This window comes from Anomaloglossus baeobatrachus, chromosome 7, assembly GCF_048569485.1.
Source record: "Anomaloglossus baeobatrachus isolate aAnoBae1 chromosome 7, aAnoBae1.hap1, whole genome shotgun sequence".
NCBI lineage: Eukaryota > Metazoa > Chordata > Amphibia > Anura > Aromobatidae > Anomaloglossus > Anomaloglossus baeobatrachus.
In genome coordinates, this window is record NC_134359.1 from 296,854,218 (window position 1) to 296,875,550 (window position 21,333).

A 21,333-nucleotide genomic window follows, 5' to 3' on the forward strand; every position below is an offset into this window, starting at 1 on the left:
TCGAGCACCTCCGGACCCGGGGTCACTTCGCTCTGAAAGGGGGACGCTGGCGCTTTTGGTGGGGGTTAGGTAGGTGCACGGCCGGAGCCGCGCTTGAGTTTGTGATGCCACCCATGGGTCGTAGTGAAGTTGGGCACCACCGCTGCGATTACCGGGCACCCGGGGAAGATGGTAGTGCAGCAAGATGTTAAACCCTCTGTGGGTAGGGATGATGGCCCCGGGACCCGTTGGGGATGGCTGGGCAGTGCAGGGCGGTGCGCGGCCGGATGGCACTGTTGTATTCACAGTTATTGACACACACAAGTCTCTGCAAACCAAGTTGATGGTGGTCGGTGCCCGCAGCCGGCTGCGTCTGGTCCCCCATCCGGTTCGGTGGTCCTGGCCTTTCTCCTGCACCGTGGTTGTGTATCTGTAGACTGCTTGCGCTTCAGCGACAGGGGTCCGCTCCCCGGCGTCGTGTATGTCGGGAGAGCCCTTTTGCCTGCAGACGCTGGCCCGTAGGGTCTCTCTGCCTATGCGGTGGCTTTCTATCCCCCTCGGTGGGCTGTAGTCTTCAGTCGGGACTTGGGTGGGAAAGGGCCTATAGTCCAGACCGCAATCAGTTAATTAACTCAGTCCAGTGGATTCTGGACCTCGTTTCAGGGTCTGAGTACCCCCCTTTGTGCTCCGGTTTCCGAGTCGGTTCTCTAGGTCGGTACCGGCGGGCCACTACCCTGCCCCGGTCCATCACGGTTCCACCGAGCCATCTTCCCGGCTCCTGCAGGTTAAGGCCACCGTCTGCCTCCTAGCCAAAGGTGCCCGGGCTCCTACCCTGGCACCGGTCAGTCTGTCACAGGCCTGACTACCACTCCACTGTCAAACTACACACACACTGACTGTCTAATTCCTGCCTCAGGCTCTCTGAACTCCTCGGTGGGCGTGGCCAACCACCTGGCTCCGCCCCCTGGTGTGTCCATTAAGCACTGAGGGAGGTGACTAGGTTTTAATGGTTGGCTGGTGTTACCTTATTGGGGGACAGGTGTAGTGCGGGGGTCTATCTGTGACTACCTGGCTAGTCCAGGGCGTCACAGTTCATCGACAAAACTGGGGAAAGACTGAACCCAAAGTATGTTAAGAAGTCAGTGAAAGGCGGTGCAGGAAGTATCATGGTTTGGGGAGTGTTTTCTGCAGCAGGAGTTGGACCTCTCATACAGCTACATGGCAGAGTGAATGCAAGTGTGGATCAAAACCTTCTTCACAACACATGGCTCCTTACTGGCATTCATCAAAAATCAGCAGCAATTTCCATGCAGGACAATGCCCCTTTCCCCCATATAAATAAAAAGACACATACTTGGCACTGCTGCGTCTGTAGATGTCCAATCTATTCAAATATAAAATGAATCAAACCATACAGTAAGATCCATAATGTAAAATAAAAAATCAACACCAGAATTTTTATTTTTTTTATTATTCGGTCCCCCACATCTCCCTAAAAAAAATACAATAACAATCAATGAAAACATCACATGCACCGCAGATTGCTATAAATAAAATGTCAACTCAAGAATGCAAGAAACAAACAAAAAAACCGAGCCCTCGACAGGAGAATAAAAATGTTACAGGTCTCAGAAAATGGCGTCATAAACCAGAAACTTTACTTTTACAAATTTTCACCTTTTTTTGATCACTTACAGAAAAAACAAAGTACAGAGGTTTGGTGTCGTACTGATACTTGTACTATTCAATTAACCCCATCACGACCGGCCGAATTTTCGCTTTCCGTTTTTTTTTTCGCCATTCTTTTTCTGAGAGACGTAACTTTTTTATTTTTCAGTCAATATGGTCATGTGAGGGCTCATTTTTTGCGGAACGAGCTGTACTTTTAAATGAAGCTATCATTTTTACCATATAGTGTACTATAAAACAGCAAAAAAAATTCCAAATGCTGAAAAATTGCAAAAAAACTGCGATAGCACTATGGTTTTTGAGATATTTTATTCACTGTGTTCACTATATGGTAAAATTGATGTGTGGGTGTGATGCCTCAGGTTAGTGCGAGTTCGTAGACACCAAACATGTATAGGTTTACTTTTATATAAGGGGTTAAAAAAAAATCGGAAATTTGTCCGAAAAAAGTGGCGCACGTTTTACGCCATATTCAGTGACCCGTAGCGTTCTCATTTTTCGGGATCTATGGCTCAATGACGGCTTATTTTTTGCGTCTCGAGCTGATGTTTTTAACAGTACCATTTTTGCGCAGATGCTACATTTTGATCGCCTCTTATTGCACTTTGCGCAAAAGTTGTGGCGACAAAAAAACATCGTTTTGGAGTTTGGAATTTTTTTGCCGCTACGCCGTATACTGATTAGATTAATTGATTTTATATTTTGATAGATCGGGCGTTTCTGAACGCGGCGATACCAAATGTGTGTATATTTTTTATTTTTTTAACCCTTTAATTTTCAATGGGGCGAATGGGGGGTGATTTGAACTTTTAGGTTTTTTTGTTTTTTTTTAAATTTTTTAAAACTTTTTTTTTAACTTTTTTTTTTTTATTTTAGTAGTCCCCCTAGGGGGCTATTGCGATCAGCATTCCGATCGCTCTGCAGTATCTGCTGATCACAGCTACAAGGCTGTAAACAGCAGATACGCTGTCTTTCTCTTTTGCTGTGCCCCGGGCACAGCGAAAGTGAAACCAAGTCAGGTGTAGTACAGGAGTCATCACATGACCCTGTGCTACCATGACAACTATCGGGAGTCACGTGATTGCATCACGTGACTTTCGGTATCGGGCGGTAAGTAAAACATTACCGCGATCGCGCTTATAATGGCGCTGTCACGTATTGACAGCGCCATATAAGGGGTTAATCGGCACGAGCAGATAACGATTCTGCTCGTGCCTAGCAGGCACACATCTCAGCTGTGAAAATCAGCTGAGATGTGCGCCGATCGCGGCATGCTGCCGCCTGAGGACCGCGGGCAGTAACATTATGACATTTAGGACGTAATTTTACTGCCCGCGGTCGTTAAGGGGTTAAGGTGATAATAGAAATACCCCCTAAAAACAATGGCAGAATTGCATTTTTTTTTTTAATTTCATCTCACTTTCAATTTTGTTTCCAGTACATTATATGGTAAAATAAATTATATTATTCAAAACGGCAAAAAAGTAAGCCTATGTTTGGCTATAAGACGACAGAAACCCCCCCAAAAAAAAACATACAGCTCTTGGAAGAATACAAACATAAAAAGAAAAATTGTCTCTGTCCTTAAGGGGTACTTTGCACGTTGCGACATCGCTAGCCGATGCTAGCAATGCCGAGCGTAATAGTACCTGACCCCGTCGTACGTGCTATATTGTGATAGCTGCCGTAGCAAACATTATCGCTACGGCAACTTCACATGCACTTACCTGCCCTGCGACGTCGCTCTGGCCGGCGCCCGCCTCCTTCCTAAGTGACGTCACACGGCAGGCGGCCAATAGAAGCGGAGGGGCGGAGATGAGCGAGACGTAAACATCCCGCCCACCGCCTTCCTTCCGCGTTCCCGGTGGACGCAGGTAAGGTGATGTTCCTCGCACCTGCGGCTTCACACACAGCGATGTGTGCTGCCGCAGGAACGACAAACAGCATCGTAACAGCAGTCGTCCTGAAATTATGGAAATGACCGACACTACACATATCGCCGATTTACAACGCTTTTCCGATCGTTTATCGGCGCATCTAGGCTTTACACGTTGCGACGTCGTTACCGGCGCCGGATGTGCGTCACTTTCGATTTGACCCCGACGATATCGCAGGTGCGATGTCGCAACGTGCAAAGTACCCCTAAGGGTCAGAGTCTCAGGCTTGGCTGCCCAATACTGAGCCCAATATTATCCCCCGTAGTCCCAGGAAACACTTCACTGGTGCTGCACGGTATAACTCATGGAAGGTTTTTGTGATCCACATCTTCTTGCCTTTTTTTTTTTTTTTTCTTTCTTTTAATTCCGACATTCTTCAGTTTTCTCCGAGGAGAATCAGATTTTCTAGCTCAGCTTTTCTCTACGGCAGAAGAAAGGAGACGACAAAAGAAAATAACATAGTCAGTGAAAAGAGAGAAAGCGTCATCAGAAAATGAACTATCGATTAAATCAGGTTTTAGCGTAAAATTATTTTTTTTCGTTAGCGGTCTCAAAAAAAAAATGGCAATTAAACGGCCTAAAAAAATGGAAGTGTAGCTGAAGAATGTATAATAGAGATAAAATATATTATTAAAGGGTTTATTCTCATCACAGACATTTCTGTCATTTTTTCTATGTTCTCAATATCTATTTCTATTCATTAATTTAAATGGCAGTTATGGGAACAGTGGAGCGGCCGTTAGAGCCTGTCCGGACGCCATGAGTCTCTCATGAGAATGTCCCTCTCTAATACGGCCAAAACATGAAGTTATAGCAAATTATTATATGCATCCATTCTGGAGATCACGTCCCAGCCTTCTGTGGATGGTAATCAGGATGGATGTTAGAAAGTTGCAGAACATAGAAGTGCATCTCAATAAATTAGAATATCAAAAAGTTAATTTATTTGAGTAATTCAATACAAAAAGGAAACGCATATATTATATAGACACATTACACACAGAGGGATCTATTCCTATATATTATATAGAGTTATTACACACAGGGATCTATTCCTATATATTATATAGAGTCATTACACACAGAGGGATCTATTCCTATACAGTATATTATATAGAGTCATTACACACAGAGGGATCTATTCCTATACAGTATATTATATAGAGTCATTACACACAGAGGGATCTATTCCTATACAGTATATTATATAGAGTCATTACACACATAGGGATCTATTCCTATACAGTATATTATATAGAGTCATTACACACAGAGGGATCTATTTCTATATATTATATACAGTCATTACACACAGGGATCTATTCCTATACAGTATATTATATAGAGTCATTACACACAGAGGGATCTATTCCTATACAGTATATTATATAGAGTCATTACACACAGAGGGATCTATTTCTATATATTATATACAGTCATTACACACAGAGGGATCTATTCCTATACAGTATATTATATAGAGTCATTACACACAGAGGGATCTATTCCTATATATTATATACAGTCATTACACAAAGAGGTATCTATTTCTATATATTATATAGAGTCATTACACACAGAGGGATCTATTCCTATATATTATATAATGTCATTACACACAGAGGGATCTAATCCTATATATTATATAGAGAGTCATTACACACAGAGGGATCTATTCCTATATATTATATAGAGTCATTACACAGAGGGATCTATTTCTATATATTATATAGAGTCATTACACACAGAGGGATCTATTTCTATATATTATATAGAGTCATTACACACAGAGGGATCTATTTTTATATATTATATAGAGTCATTACACACAGAGGGATCTATTTCTATATATTATATAGAGTCATTACACACAGAGGGATCTATTCCTATATATTATATAGAGTCATTACACACAGAGGGATGTATTCCTATATATTATATAGAGTCATTACACACAGAGGAATCTATTCCTATATATTATATAGAATCATTACACACAGAGGGATCTATTCCTATAGATTATATGGAGTCACTACACACAGAGGGATCTATTCCTATATATTATATAGAGTCATTATACAGAGGGATCTATTTCTATATATTATATAGAGTCATTACACACAGAGGGATCTATTTCTATATATTATATAGAGTCATTACACACAGAGGGATCTATTCCTATATATTATATATAGTCATTACACACAGAGGGATCTATTCCTATATATTATATATAGTCATTACACACAGAGGGATCTATTCCTATATATTATATATAGTCATTACACACAGAGGGATCTATTCCTATATAATATATAATGAAAAAAAGAGAAAAAATGTCAGCTTACCAAGTTGATTTAATGAATAGGCTGCTATTCCATATAGGCGCTCAGCATCGGATAAATGGCAGGAGCTCTTGCCAGCAATTGATATAAAGGAAGGATAGATCCAGAGAGCCAGGCTTGTGATGAATAAAAAAATCTTTTTCTTTATTTCAAGAATAGATTAAACATCTTTTCAATAGCAGCATAGTACAAATACAGGCAGAGATGAAAAATGACTGCTGTAAAGCGCACGTCAAGACGCGTTTCGGCTAAACCTTTATCATTGCCATGATACACATTGCTATTTTACTGGGATATAAGAAGGAAAAACTCCTAAGGTAGGTGGTGCTATAGTTAATGAATTCGTAATTGATCACACTTGTGAGCATCCACCTATGACATTAACTATTTAAAATCAAGTATTGACCCTAAAAAAGGCTGATACGCTAGCAGTAATATTTCTAAACAGTTTACAATACATGATATAACAGATTTTGTATACAAAAATTTTCTTTCATCATATTAACATATGCAAAGAGAAGAAACAATTGACCTTCACTATAACTTTAGCACAGGATTATATTTGTGAACAGACATAAAAGATCTCAAAAACAATCTGGCCAAATTTTCACAGCACGTGGACTTTCAAAAATTACAAGATAAAATTAAATCAAATCTGGCCAAATTGGAAAATTCTGTCACAGACATCAAAAAAGGAAAGTTTGAAAGAGACCTTAAAGACTACAAAGAAAACAAAGTCTATAATTGGCAGTCTCATCCATGCCCTATACTGGATTTGATGTGGTCTTATTTCTGACGGTCCTGAGGAAGGGAGCAGAGCTCCTGAAACGTGTAGACCTATGCAACAATAAAGATATATGAATCTGATCTTCTGATTGGTGATCATTGGCGCGGCATTACAAACCCGTCTTCTACCTGTCTCTGTTATCTGCCGTCTTTGGGTTGCTGCTGCCTTGGTCCATTTCTACATGCGATTATAGTGGTTGTGACTGTCACAACTACATTTGGTGAGTAGTATTGCTCCCCCCTTCCCTACCTTATACATATTAGGGTAAGACCCTATTGCGCTTTATTTTTCCACAGCTTTTCTATTTAATGCCCTATACTAAAGAAGAACTTGTATACACAAAGTAGAAACAAAGTGACTTTTCAGATGGGAACAGAAGCTCCGATTCCTCTACATATAATCTCACAGAGGACACTCTGGACTCTTCATCTCTGTCCACATCTATTGATGAAAATGACGGTATATATAATGCTGGACTACAACAGAGGACTTTTTATTCTAGAAATGTTTAAAAAAACGGAGGAAAAGAGGCGGGCGGAAATATCATGGCGCCAGCAAGAAAAAATCCGCAAAGGAACAAAAATGGGAGGTATTAGAAGTTCCTATCTGGAACCTCTCAAGCTATATACTAACGGAAGAACAAACTTCTCTGTTATCCAGAGGACTAGGCTATTGCCCAACATACAATTTTGATTATTTTAAAACCTTGTTAGATGTAAATAAGTTGGCACGCAATTTTACCATCAAATGCCATTTTTCTGATGATGATTTTATAAGGCCTGTGATAGATGGAGATTTTATGTTTTCCTATGAGGAACAAAAAACACTTTTGTCTGCAAAAAAACTACAATGTGAAAGTATTACGTTAATAACGATATAGCTCTGAATTCTACTTTTCATACAAAAAAAATCCTCAATTCTATCCCCTGAGGTCACGTCCACCAGTTCTTGATTCCTTTCAGGAACTGGTGGAAAGTGAACTTATAGAGCTGGATAAAGAAATTAAAAAGAATTCTATCAATAAGAATAATTTATCTATAAAAGAAAAAATAGCTCTAAAAAAACTTGATAAGTAATAAAGATCTGTTAGTACGTGAGGCTGACAAAGGAGGAGGAGTAGTTATTCTTAATGCAGGATTGTATGAAAAACTGAATTTATTAGATCTTGAGAACTCCAATGCTTACCAAGAAATATTCTATGATCCTACTATTGAATTTAATGGGGAGCTAAAAGCATTGTTAGAGGAGGGCTTATTCAATGGGGCTCTCACATAGAGGTTATTTGATTATTTACATGTCACCTGCCCGATCGTTCCTACACTGTGTTCCAAATTATTATGCAAAAAATATTTTTTAATATTTTCCTAAATTAACTTTATGAATTGCAGTCATTGTTATTTTCCAGTCATCTACTATTCGAGTATAATTGAAATCTTTTTGATGCCTATGAAAACAGTATATTTTAAAAATAATAAACACTCAAAATGCATGATCCAATTTATTATGCACAGCAGAGTTTTCAACCTTTTTATTTTTATTTTGAAAAACAAAATGGTGAATTGTGAAATTCTAAGCATTATCAGCTTATTACAAAATGAAATCAAACAGTTTTCAAGTCAAAACTTAATTCTAGGTGATGTTACATTTGCACATAGGACCCCTTGTTGGAAAGAAGCTTCTGAACTCTCTCGTCCATTGAATTTGTCAGTTTTTGGATGGTTTGTGCTTCAATTGTTTTGCATGTGGACAGAATACCCTCCCAGAGCTGTTGCTTAGATGTGAACTGCCTCCCGTCATCATAGACACTCCTTTTGATGATGCTCCAGAGGTTCTCAATGGGGTTGAGGTCAGGGGAAGATGGTGGCCACACCATAAGTTTGTCCTCTTTTATGCCCATAGCAGCCAGAGATGCAGATGTGTTATTTGCAGCATGAGACGGTGCATTATCATGCATGAAAATGATCTTGCTGCGGAATGCACGGTTCTTCCTCCTGGACCATGGCAGGAAGTGCTGTTTTAGAAACTCCACATAGATTATGGAGTTCATCTTTACCCCTTCAGGAATCCTAAAAGGGGCCGACAATCTCTCTCCCCTTGATTCCAGCCCAAAACATTACTTCACCTCCTCCTTGTTGGCACCTTAGCCGTGTTTTCATGGGGTGTCCATCAACCAGCCATCCTCCACGCCATCCATCCGGACCATCGAGCGTTGCACGGCACTCATCGGTGAACAAAACAGTTTGGAAGTCAGTCTTCATGTATGGTTTGGCCACTGGAGCTGTTTCTGCTTGTGTGCAGTGGATAGAGGTGGTGACAGGATGGCTACGCACAGCTGCAAACCTCTGAAGGACCCTGTATCTTGTTGTTCGGGGGATGTTGGAGGCACCAGCAGCTTCAAAAACTTGTCCGCTGCTATGACAAGGCATTTTAGCAGCGGCTCTTTTAACCTGACGCAATTGCCTGTTGGAAAGAGTCCTCAATTTTTTCCTTATCAGCACGCACACGCGTGTGCTGTGAATCAGCTACATGCTTCTTGATTGTACGATGATCACGATGAAGTGTCTTGGCAATGTTGATTGTAGTCATGCCTTGTCCTAAATACCCCACAATTTGTTGCTTCTCAGCAGCTGACACATCCTTTTTCTTTCCCATTTTGGCAAAAAATGTAGCTGCTTAATAATGTGGAACAGCCTTCTTAAGTAGTCTTGCCTTTATTTGGACACACCTAACGCCAAACTAATGTGCACAGGTATCTGCAATTGCTTTCAGTGATATAAGGAGCCCTGACACCATCACCAGCAATGATATAAAGTGATATGAAGACCCCCGACACCATCACCAGCAATGAGTTTACATGACAAACAAAAAATGTCTAACCTTATCACTCCTAAACTCTTTTTGCATAATAATTTGGAACACAGTGTATTTACCACTCTCTCCCAAAGATCCATAAGGATATATTTCCACCTCCACTACGCCCTATAGTGGCAGGTATTGGATCTTTGGGAGAATCATTATCTGCAGCCTCTGGTGAAAGAAATCCACAGTTACATCAGAGATACTAAAGCCCTAGTCACCATGATGGAAAATGTTATATGGGATGATCAATACTCCTAGATTACATGTGATGTAGTCACATTATATCCATCGATCCCTCATGGGGTGGCCATGGATTCTCTAGTCTATCACCTAGAAACATTCAGTAATTATGCCTCAGAAATTAAGGATTTTTTAATAATGGCAGTTAGGTTTTTTCTCAGCCATAATTATTTCTCTTTCAATAGCAGATTTTTTTCTGCAGAAGACTGGAGTCAGCATGGGGGCCAAGTTCTCCCCGTCTCTGGCTAACCTTGTAATTGCCAGATGGGAGGAATTGGTCCTATATGCTGACTCCAGTCTTTTTTGTAACAGCCTAGTGTGGACAGGGTGTAATATAGATGACTTAAGCGGGCTTTACATGCTGCGACATCGCTCAAGCGATCTCGTTTCTGGTCACGGAATTTGTGACGCACATCCGGTCACTTTAGCGATGTCTTTGCATGTGACAGCTATGAGCGATTTTGAATCGTCGCAAAAAACGGTCAAAATCGCTCATCGGTGACATTCCCCCTATTCTCGAATATCGCTGCTGCTTGGTGTACGAAGTAGTTCGTCGCTCCTGCGGCAGCACACATCGCTGTGTGTGACACCACAGGAACGAGGAACCTCACCTTACCTGTGGCCGCCCGCAATGCGGAAGGAAGGAAGTGGGCGGGATGTTACGTCACGCTCATCTCCTCCCCTCCTTTTCTATTGGGCGGCGGTTCAGTGACGTAGCTGTGACATCACTGTGATGTGGAATGAACCGGCCCCTTAGGAAGGAGGCGGGTCGCCGGCCAGAGCGACGTCGCAGGGCAGGTATGTGCGTGTGATGCTGCCGTAGCGATAATGTTCGCTACGGCAGCTATCACCATGATATCGCACGTACGACAGGGGCGGGTGCTTTCATGCTAGACATCGCTAGCAATTGCTAGCGATGTCGTAGCGTGTAAAGCGTCCTTTAGTCATTATATGGAAAGGAACACAGGAGGAAGCCTCCAGCTTCATAAATAGCATTAATGTGAATGATTTCAATCTAGCCTTTACACATTACTGGAATAAAAACTCAGTGAATTTTCTAGATGTTACACGAACAGCAGGTCTTGACAAAAATGACAAAAAAGTCTCTATTAACCCCTACCGCAAAAGTACTGCCAAAAACACATTGCTGGCAGCAGATTCTTGCCATCCCCAACATGTAATAAAAAGCATTCCCATAGGAGAGATGTTAAGATACAAACGCAACTCTACTGACCCAAAACATATAAAAATGCACAGGAATCAGTAAATATGAGACTAAAAAACAGAGGTTATGCAGATTGGATGTTACAGAGAGCAACTAAAATAGTCAATGATATCAATAGGAAAGATCTGTTAATAAGTAATAAAATAAAAAAAACTTCAACCTCCAAGGAAAAAAAATCTTTTTTTCTACTCCATATAGCCTTCAAAATAACAAAATAGTCTCAATTATAAAAAAAATATATTGAGTAAGGCGATTCTCTGCAGGGTATATAATAGAAAACAAACACGCGGCGCCAATCTCAGCGCGTTATCAAAGCGGCTCTCTGGTGCCCTTTTTACTGAAGTTTTATGCACTCACCTTTTGCCACAAAACTTCAAGCATATATGACTTTTCCAAAGTCTCCTTATCCGGGTCTGCTGCTTGCCTTGAATTGATCCTGTGTTTGGTCCTGCCACGGATTCCCACAGGTGAAAAAGTTAAAAATTAAGTAAACCAATTCTGTGGTGGCCGCGCTCCCCGTAGTAATGATTTTAAAAACTCTCTTGTCCACAAATGGAATTTATTAATCAAACATACGGAAATAAAAAACGGATGCAACGCGTTTCGGCAGGAACAACTGCCTTCCTCAGGTATCTAAATAAAAATGCATCTCACTCTACTTTATAGATAAAAAAATAAATACAATTTACCTGGTATTCAAATAAGGGTGTGGATATAACCACAGCTGTGTAATCCGTCTCTTAGTTCACTTCAACTCTAGTGGTTCATTAAAAAACAAATCCACAAACAACAAATCACTTAAAAAATCATAAAACTAAAAGCACTGTGAGCATTTATCAATAAAATTACTATCAATAAGATTTATCAATTAAAAGGTAGTGCAAACAAAAAAAAAAAAAAATTCTTTAAAAACCTTTTTTCCCTTATATTTAGACAGGGATGTATACTATACTATAAAACCCATTTTTTGCTCTATTTCTGTGCCCGTTCATACATATAGAGCAAAAAATGGGTTTTTAAAACATAGTTTATCAAGACATATAGTCATATGAAAAAGTTTGGGCACCCCTATTAATGTTAACCTTTTTTCTTTATAACAATTTGGGTTTTTGCTATTTCAGTTTCATATATCTAATAAATGATGGACTGAGTAATATTTCTGGATTGAAATGAGGTTTATTGTACTAACAGAAAATGTGCAATCCGCATTTAAACAAAATTTGACCGGTGCAAAAGTATGGGCACCTCAACATAAAAGTGACATTAATATTTTGTAGATCCTCCTTTTGCAGAAATAACAGCCTCTAGTCGCTTTCTGTAGCTGTTAATGAGTTCCTGGATCCTGGATGAAGGTAGATTTGACCATTCCTGTTTACAAAACAATTCCAGTTCAGTTAAGTTTGATGGTCGCCGAGCATGGACAGCCGCTTCACATCATCCCACAGATGTTCAATGATATTCAGGTCTGGGAACTGGGATGGCCATTCCAGAACATTGTAATTGTTCCTCTGCATGAATGCCTGAGTAGATTTGGAGCGGTGTTTTGGATCATTGTCTTGCTGAAATATCCATCCCCTGCGGAACTTCAACTTCGTCACTGATTCTTGCACATTATTGTGAAGAATCTGCTGATACTGAGTTGAATCCATGCGACTCTCAACTGTAACAAGATTCCCGGTCCCAGCATTGGCCACACAGCCCCAAAGCATGATGGAACCTCAACCAAATTTTACTGTGGGTAGCAAGTGCTTTTCTTGGAATGCCGTGTTTTTTTGCCTCCATGCATAACGCCTTTTTGTATGACCAAACAACTCAATCTTTGTTTCATCAGTCCACAGAACCTTCTTCCAAAATGTAACTGGCTTGTCCAAATGTGCTTTTGCATACCTCAGGCGACTCTGTTTGTGGCATGCTTGCAGAAACGGCTTCTTTCGCATCACTCTCCCATACAGCTTCTCCTTGTGCAACGTGCGCTGTATTGTTGACCGATGCACATTGACACCATCTGCAGCAAGATGAAGCTGCAGGTCTTTGGAGGTGGTCTGTGGATTGTCCTTGACTGTTCTCACCATTCTTCTTCTCTGCCTTTCTGATATTTTTCTTGGCCTGCCACTTCTGGGCTTAACAAGAACTGTACCTGTGTTCTTCCATTTCCTTACTATGTTCCTCACAGTGGAAACTGACAGGTTAAATCTCTGAGACAACTTTTTGTACCTTCCCCTGAGCAACTATGTTCAATAATCTTTGTTTTCAGATCATTTGAGAGTTGTTTTGAGGAGCCCATGATGCCACTCTTCATAGGAGATTCAAATAGGAGAACAACTTGCAAGTGGCCACCTTAAATACCTTTTCTCATGATTGGATGCACCTGCCTATGAAGTTCAAAGCTCAATGAGGTTACAAAACCAATTTAGTGCTTCAGTAAGTCAGTAAAAGTAGTTAGGAGTATTCAAATCAAGAAATTGATAAGGGTGCCCATACTTTTGCACGAGTCAAATTTTGTTTAAATGCGGATTGCACATTTTCTGTTAGTACAATAAACCTCATTTCAATCCAGAAATATTACTCAGTCCATCAGTTATTAGATATATGAAACTGAAATAGCAAAATCCCAAATTGTTATAAAGAAAAAAGGTTAAAGGGAACCAAACATCAGGATTTTCGTGTATAAGGTGCAGCCAGTGCAGTACTGGCACTATCATGCACAGTGTGTACATACCATCAGGGGGCAGCTCGGGTGTTTAGGCAGTGAAATACAACTTTATAAAGTTTGAAATTTCGTGCACTTTTTGATTGACGTGTGCACCTCTGCAGATAATGTCCGGGCGGGTTATGCAGGAGTTCCCCGCCCCCCCCACCAGCCTGTTCCTCCCTCTCTCCTGATGTCCGGGCGGGTTATGCAGGAGTTCCCCGCCCCCCCACCAGCCTGTTCCTCCCTCTCTCCTGATGTCCGGGCGGGTTATGCACGTGTTCCCCGGCCCCCCGCGCCGCCTGTTCCTCCCTCCCTCCCTCTGGCTGTATGTAAATATCTAATCTTCAGAAACATGGCGCCGGAGTGGGCCTCTGCGCATAGCGATTATTTCCGGCGCCATGTTTCTGAAGCCCCCGCATTACACAACTTGGTGTCTGAGAGGGCGGCGCCACAGCGATGTCACACCGGCTGGTGTGTTGGCCCGGTGTCCTGGGGCGGCACGATACAGGAGCAGCAGGTAATCGCGTCATCCGGTCAGCTGTTCTGTCCTGTTCTAATCGCGCGCGCTCCCGCGGTCACAACGGGCTGTGAAGAAACGAGGGCGCATGCGCCGCCCTCTCAGACACCAAGTTGTGTAATGCGGGGGCTTCAGAAACATGGCGCCGGAGATAAGTGCTATGCGCAGAGGCCCACTCCGGCGCCATGTTTCTGAAGATTAGATATTTACATACAGCCAGAGGGAGGGAGGGAGGAACAGGCGGCGCGAGGGGGGGGGGGGGGCGGGGAACACGTGCATAACCCGCCCGGACATCAGGAGAGAGGGAGGAACAGGCTGGTGGGGGGGCGGGGAACTCCTGCATAACCCGCCCGGACATTATCTGCAGAGGTGCACACGTCAATCAAAAAGTGCACGAAATTTCAAACTTTATAAAGTTGTATTTCACTGCCTAAACACCCGAGCTGCACCCTAATGGTATGTACACACTGTGCCTGATAGTGCCAGTACTGCACTGGCTGCAGCTTATACACGAAAATCCTGATGTTTGGTTCCCTTTAAAGGAGTTGTCCGACATAAACTCAAAAATTTTTGTTAAGCTAATCTGCGCTGTATTGTCATATAAATCACCCCTACATTGTTATTTTTTGTTTTCTAACTTTTGTTCCTCTTGAATTATCCCTTTATTCTCTGCAGCTTCTTGTTTACATTCAGCTCCAGCAAACATGACAACTTCCTGTGCTAAACCTCCCAGTCACAGCTGGCACCGCCCGGCCTCAGGGTCCAGCCCCACCCCAGTGTCCAGCCCCACCCTCTGCCCGCCCCCTGCACACACATTCCCTGACAGTATTCTTCCCCAACACCTGACCTGGTATCACTACAGCATTGCAAATAACAGCCCCACATCGGGCTCTGTACCGCACACATATGGCTCTGCACCGCACACGCACACATATGGCTCTGCACCGCACACATATGGCTCTGTACCACACACATATGGCTCTGTACCGCACACGCACACATATGGCTCTGCACCGCACAATCACACATATGGCTCTGCACCACACACGCACACATATGGCTCTGTACCGCACATGCACACATATGGCTCTGTACCGCACATGCACACATATGGCTCTGTACCGCACATGCACACGTATGGCTCTGTACTGCACACACACACATATGGCTCTGTACCGCACACGCACACATATGGCTCTGCACCACATACGCACACATATGGCTCTGCAGCACACACGCACACATATGGCTCTTTACCGCACATGCACACATATGGCTATGTACCGCACACGCACACATATGGCTCTGCACCGCACACGCACACATATGGGTCTGTACCGCACATGCACACATATGGCTATGTACCGCACACGCACACATATGGCTCTGCACCGCACACGCACACATATGGCTCTGCACCGCACACATATGGCTCTGCACCGCACACATATGGCTCTGTACCGCACACATATGGCTCTGTACCGCACACGCACACATATGGCTCTGCACCGCACACGCACACATATGGCTCTGCACCGCACACGCACACATATGGCTCTGCACCACACACGCACACATATGGCTCTGTACCGCACATGCACACATATGGCTCTGTACCGCACATGCACACATATGGCTCTGTACCGCACATGCACACATATGGCTCTGTACCGCACATGAACACATATGGCTCTGTACCGCACACGCACACATATGGCTCTGTACCGCACACGCACACATATGGCTCTGCACCACATACGCACACATATGGCTCTGCAGCACACACGCACACATATGGCTCTGTACCGCACATGCACACATATGGCTATGTACCGCACACGCACACATATGGCTCTGTACCGCACATACACATATGGCTCAGCACCGCACACGCACACATATGGCTCTGCACCGCACACATATGGCTCTGCACCGCACACATATGGCTCTGCACCGCACACGCACACATATGGCTCTGTACCGCACATGCACACATATGGCTCTGCACCGCACACATATGGCTCTGTACCGCACACGCATACATATGGCTCTGTACTGCACACGCACACATATGGCTCTGTACTGCACACGCACACATATGGCTCTGCACCGCACATGCACACATATGGCTCTGCACCGCACACATATGGCTCTGCACCGCACACGCACACATATGGCTCTGTACCGCACACATATGGCTATGTACCGCACATGCACACATATGGCTCTGCACCGCACACATATGACTCTGCACCGCACACATATGGCTCTGTACCGCACATGCACACATATGGCTCTGCACCGCACACATATGGCTCTGCACCGCACACATATGGCTCTGTACCGCACATGCACACATATGGCTCTGCACCGCACACATATGGCTCTGTACCGCACACATATGGCTCTGTACCGAACACGCACACATATGGCTCTGTACCGCACACGCACACATATGGCTCTGTACCGCACACGCACACATATGGCTCTGCACCGCACACGCACACATATGGCTCTGCACCGCACACGCACACATATGGCTCTGCACCGCACACATGGCTCTGCACCGCACACATATGGCTCTGTACCGCACACATATGGCTCTGTACCGCACACATATGGCTCTGTACCGCACACGCACACATATGGCTCTGCACCACACACGCACACATATGGCTCTGCACCACACACGCACACATATGGCTCTGTACCGCACGTGCACACATATGGCTCTGTACCGCACATGCACACATATGGCTCTGTACCGCACATGCACACATATGGCTCTGTACCGTACATGCACACATATGGCTCTGTACCGCACACGCACACATATGGCTCTGTACCGCACACGCACACATATGGCTCTGCACCGCATACGCACACATATGGCTCTGCAGCACACACGCACACATATGGCTCTGTACCGCACATGCACACATATGGCTATGTACCGCACACGCACACATATGGCTCTGTACCGCACACGCACACATATGGCTCTGCACCGCACACGCACACATATGGCTCTGCACCGCACACGCACACATATGGCTCTGCACCGCACACGCACACATATGGCTCTGTACCGCACACGCACACATATGGCTCTGCACCGCACACTCACACATATGGCTCTGTACCGTACATGCACACATATGGCTCTGTACCGCACACGCACACATATGGCTCTGCACCGCATACGCACACATATGGCTCTGCAGCACACACGCACACATATGGCTCTGTACCTCACACGCACACATATGGCTCTGTACCGCACACGCACACATATGGCTCTGTACCGCACACGCACACATATGGCTCTGCACCGCACACGCACACATATGGCTCTGCACCGCACACGCACACATATGGCTCTGCACCGCACACGCACACATATGGCTCTGCACCGCACACATGGCTCTGCACCGCACACATATGGCTCTGTACCGCACACATATGGCTCTGTACCGCACACATATGGCTCTGTACCGCACACGCACACATATGGCTCTGCACCACACACGCACACATATGGCTCTGCACCACACACGCACACATATGGCTCTGTACCGCACGTGCACACATATGGCTCTGTACCGCACATGCACACATATGGCTCTGTACCGCACATGCACACATATGGCTCTGTACCGTACATGCACACATATGGCTCTGTACCGCACACGCACACATATGGCTCTGTACCGCACACGCACACATATGGCTCTGCACCGCACACTCACACATATGGCTCTGTACCGTACATGCACACATATGGCTCTGTACCGCACACGCACACATATGGCTCTGCACCGCATACGCACACATATGGCTCTGCAGCACACACGCACACATATGGCTCTGTACCTCACACGCACACATATGGCTCTGTACCGCACACGCACACATATGGCTCTGTACCGCACACGCACACATATGGCTCTGCACCGCACACGCACACATATGGCTCTGCACCGCACACGCACACATATGGCTCTGCACCGCACACGCACACATATGGCTCTGCACCGCACACATGGCTCTGCACCGCACACATATGGCTCTGTACCGCACACATATGGCTCTGTACCGCACACATATGGCTCTGTACCGCACACGCACACATATGGCTCTGCACCACACACGCACACATATGGCTCTGCACCACACACGCACACATATGGCTCTGTACCGCACGTGCACACATATGGCTCTGTACCGCACATGCACACATATGGCTCTGTACCGCACATGCACACATATGGCTCTGTACCGTACATGCACACATATGGCTCTGTACCGCACACGCACACATATGGCTCTGTACCGCACACGCACACATATGGCTCTGCACCGCATACGCACACATATGGCTCTGCAGCACACACGCACACATATGGCTCTGTACCGCACATGCACACATATGGCTATGTACCGCACACGCACACATATGGCTCTGTACCGCACACGCACACATATGGCTCTGCACCGCACACGCACACATATGGCTCTGCACCGCACACGCACACATATGGCTCTGCACCGCACACGCACACATATGGCTCTGTACCGCACACGCACACATATGGCTCTGCACCGCACACTCACACATATGGCTCTGTACCGTACATGCACACATATGGCTCTGTACCGCACACGCACACATATGGCTCTGTACCGCACACGCACACATATGGCTCTGCACCGCATACGCACACATATGGCTCTGCAGCACACACGCACACATATGGCTCTGTACCTCACACGCACACATATGGCTCTGTACCGCACACGCACACATATGGCTCTGTACCGCACACGCACACATATGGCTCTGCACCGCACACGCACACATATGGCTCTGCACCGCACACGCACACATATGGCTCTGCACCGCACACATGGCTCTGCACCGCACACATATGGCTCTGTACCGCACACATATGGCTCTGTACCGCACACATATGGCTCTGTACCGCACACGCACACATATGGCTCTGCACCACACACGCACACATATGGCTCTGCACCACACACGCACACATATGGCTCTGTACCGCACGTGCACACATATGGCTCTGTACCGCACATGCACACATATGGCTCTGTACCGCACATACACACATATGGCTCTGTACCGTACATGCACACATATGGCTCTGTACCGCACACGCACACATATGGCTCTGTACCGCACACGCACACATATGGCTCTGCACCGCATACGTACACATATGGCTCTGCAGCACACACGCACACATATGGCTCTGTACCGCACATGCACACATATGGCTATGTACCGCACACGCACACATATGGCTCTGCACCGCACACGCACACATATGGCTCTGTACCGCACACGCACACATATGGCTCTGCACCGCACACGCACACATATGGCTCTGCACCGCACACGCACACATATGGCTCTGTACCTCACACGCACACATATGGCTCTGCACCGCACACACACACATATGGCTCTGCACTGCACACGCACACATATGGCTCTGCACACGCACACATATGGCTCTGCACACGCACACATATGGCTCTGCACACGGACGCATATGGCTCTGCACCCCCCCCCATAGGGAACACATATAGGGAGTACATACTCACCCGTCCTCGGTCCCCGCCGCTCCTGCACGTTCGCGCGCTGTCTGTGCTCTGGACATATCAGCACAGTAGTGACGTCACCGCTGTGCTGAAGAGAGCACAGACAGCCGGGCAGTGATGAGAAGCAGTGCTGCGCTGCTTCTCATCAGCACTTTCAAATATACCGGCATCGGTGATCTGTGATCTGTGATGCCGGTACATTTGAATGTGCGATCCTGAGCAGGGGGCCCGGTGCTGGCGCTGACACCACGGCAGCCGCCGCCAGGCCCCACCCCCAGGTCACGGACCCCACAGCAGTGCAGGGGGAGGTTACTGGAGAGTAAAAGAGGTGCGGGGAATGTGTGGGAGGGTGCAGGGAAGGGGGGCGGGGCTCATCACACTGTACCCGCCCAGCAGGAAGGCGACATGCTGTTCCACATTTGCATGTCAATATGGTCCTGCCCATGTTGACATGAAATGACCGTAAGCAGCAAAATCGCGGCAGGAGCGGTCACATGACCGCTCTGAGCCGGGGGAGAGGGGCTGACAGCAGGGAAGGTAAGTGGTCTCTATCTACTTACCTGCCCCAATGTAGCCCAATAGGAAAATAAAAAAAAAAAGTCAAAGAAGCCGGATAACCCCTTTAACATTAATAGGGGTGCCCAAACCTTTTCATATGACTGTATATATTACAGTCATTACACAGAGAGGAATCTTTTCCCATGACGGTGTAGCCTACTGAATCAGACTAAAGGACCATTTCTTTGTCGCTCCATTGGGAGACCCAGACAATTGGGTGTATAGCTTCTGCCTCCGGAGGCCACACAAAGTATTACACTTTAAAAAGTGTAACCCCTCCCCTCTGCCTATACACCCTCCCGTGGACCACGGGCTCCTCAGTTTTATGCTTTGTGTGGAAGGAGGCACACATCCACTCATGCATTCTCAACTTAGTTATGTCGGTTGGAAGAAAAGAGGGCCCCCACGGGGCCCCCGGCATGTTCCCTTCTCACCCCATTACGTCGGCGGTGTTGTTAAGGTTGAAGTACCCATTGCGGGTACAGAGGCTGGAGCCACATGCCGTCTCCTTCACCATCCCTTAAGCGGCTCTGGGAGAAGTGGGATCCTAAGCGGTCATCCATTTACTGGGACCGTGCTCCATCCGCAGCCCCTTTGGGAACCTGCCGGACCGGAGCCTCTTCAACCTCAGGGACCGGGCCCTGCAACTCAAAGGTACTCTGTGTCCCCATAGGGGACTGTGCAGGAGCGCACCTTCTTCCCGGAAGCCGCGGCGGCTGCTGAATTCAGAAGGCCGGTGGACTTCCGCGCCGACCGTGCCTGCTTGTCGGGCGCGGTCTCAAATTCATCCCCGGCTTCATCGCGGCCTAGTCGCAAAAATCCCGCCCCCGGGCCTGCCTGTCAGGGGTAAGGGCAGGATTACCGACCTGACGTCGGATGT

At 45.7% G+C, this 21,333-nt stretch overlaps 1 protein-coding gene across 2 annotated transcripts in view; it reads right to left on the bottom strand.

Annotated features, from left to right (window-relative positions):
• Nucleotides 1–2,932: 2,932 nt before the first annotated feature.
• Nucleotides 2,933–21,333, bottom strand: part of LOC142245625 (uncharacterized) — a 62,465-nt gene continuing 44,064 nt past the window's right edge. For both annotated transcript variants that reach the window (XM_075318506.1, XM_075318505.1), the window contains one exon: nt 2,933–4,026. In XM_075318506.1, coding sequence (XP_075174621.1) covers nt 4,016–4,026 — 11 coding nt within the window. In that variant the 3' untranslated portion in view covers nt 2,933–4,015. The remainder of the gene's footprint in view (nt 4,027–21,333) is intronic.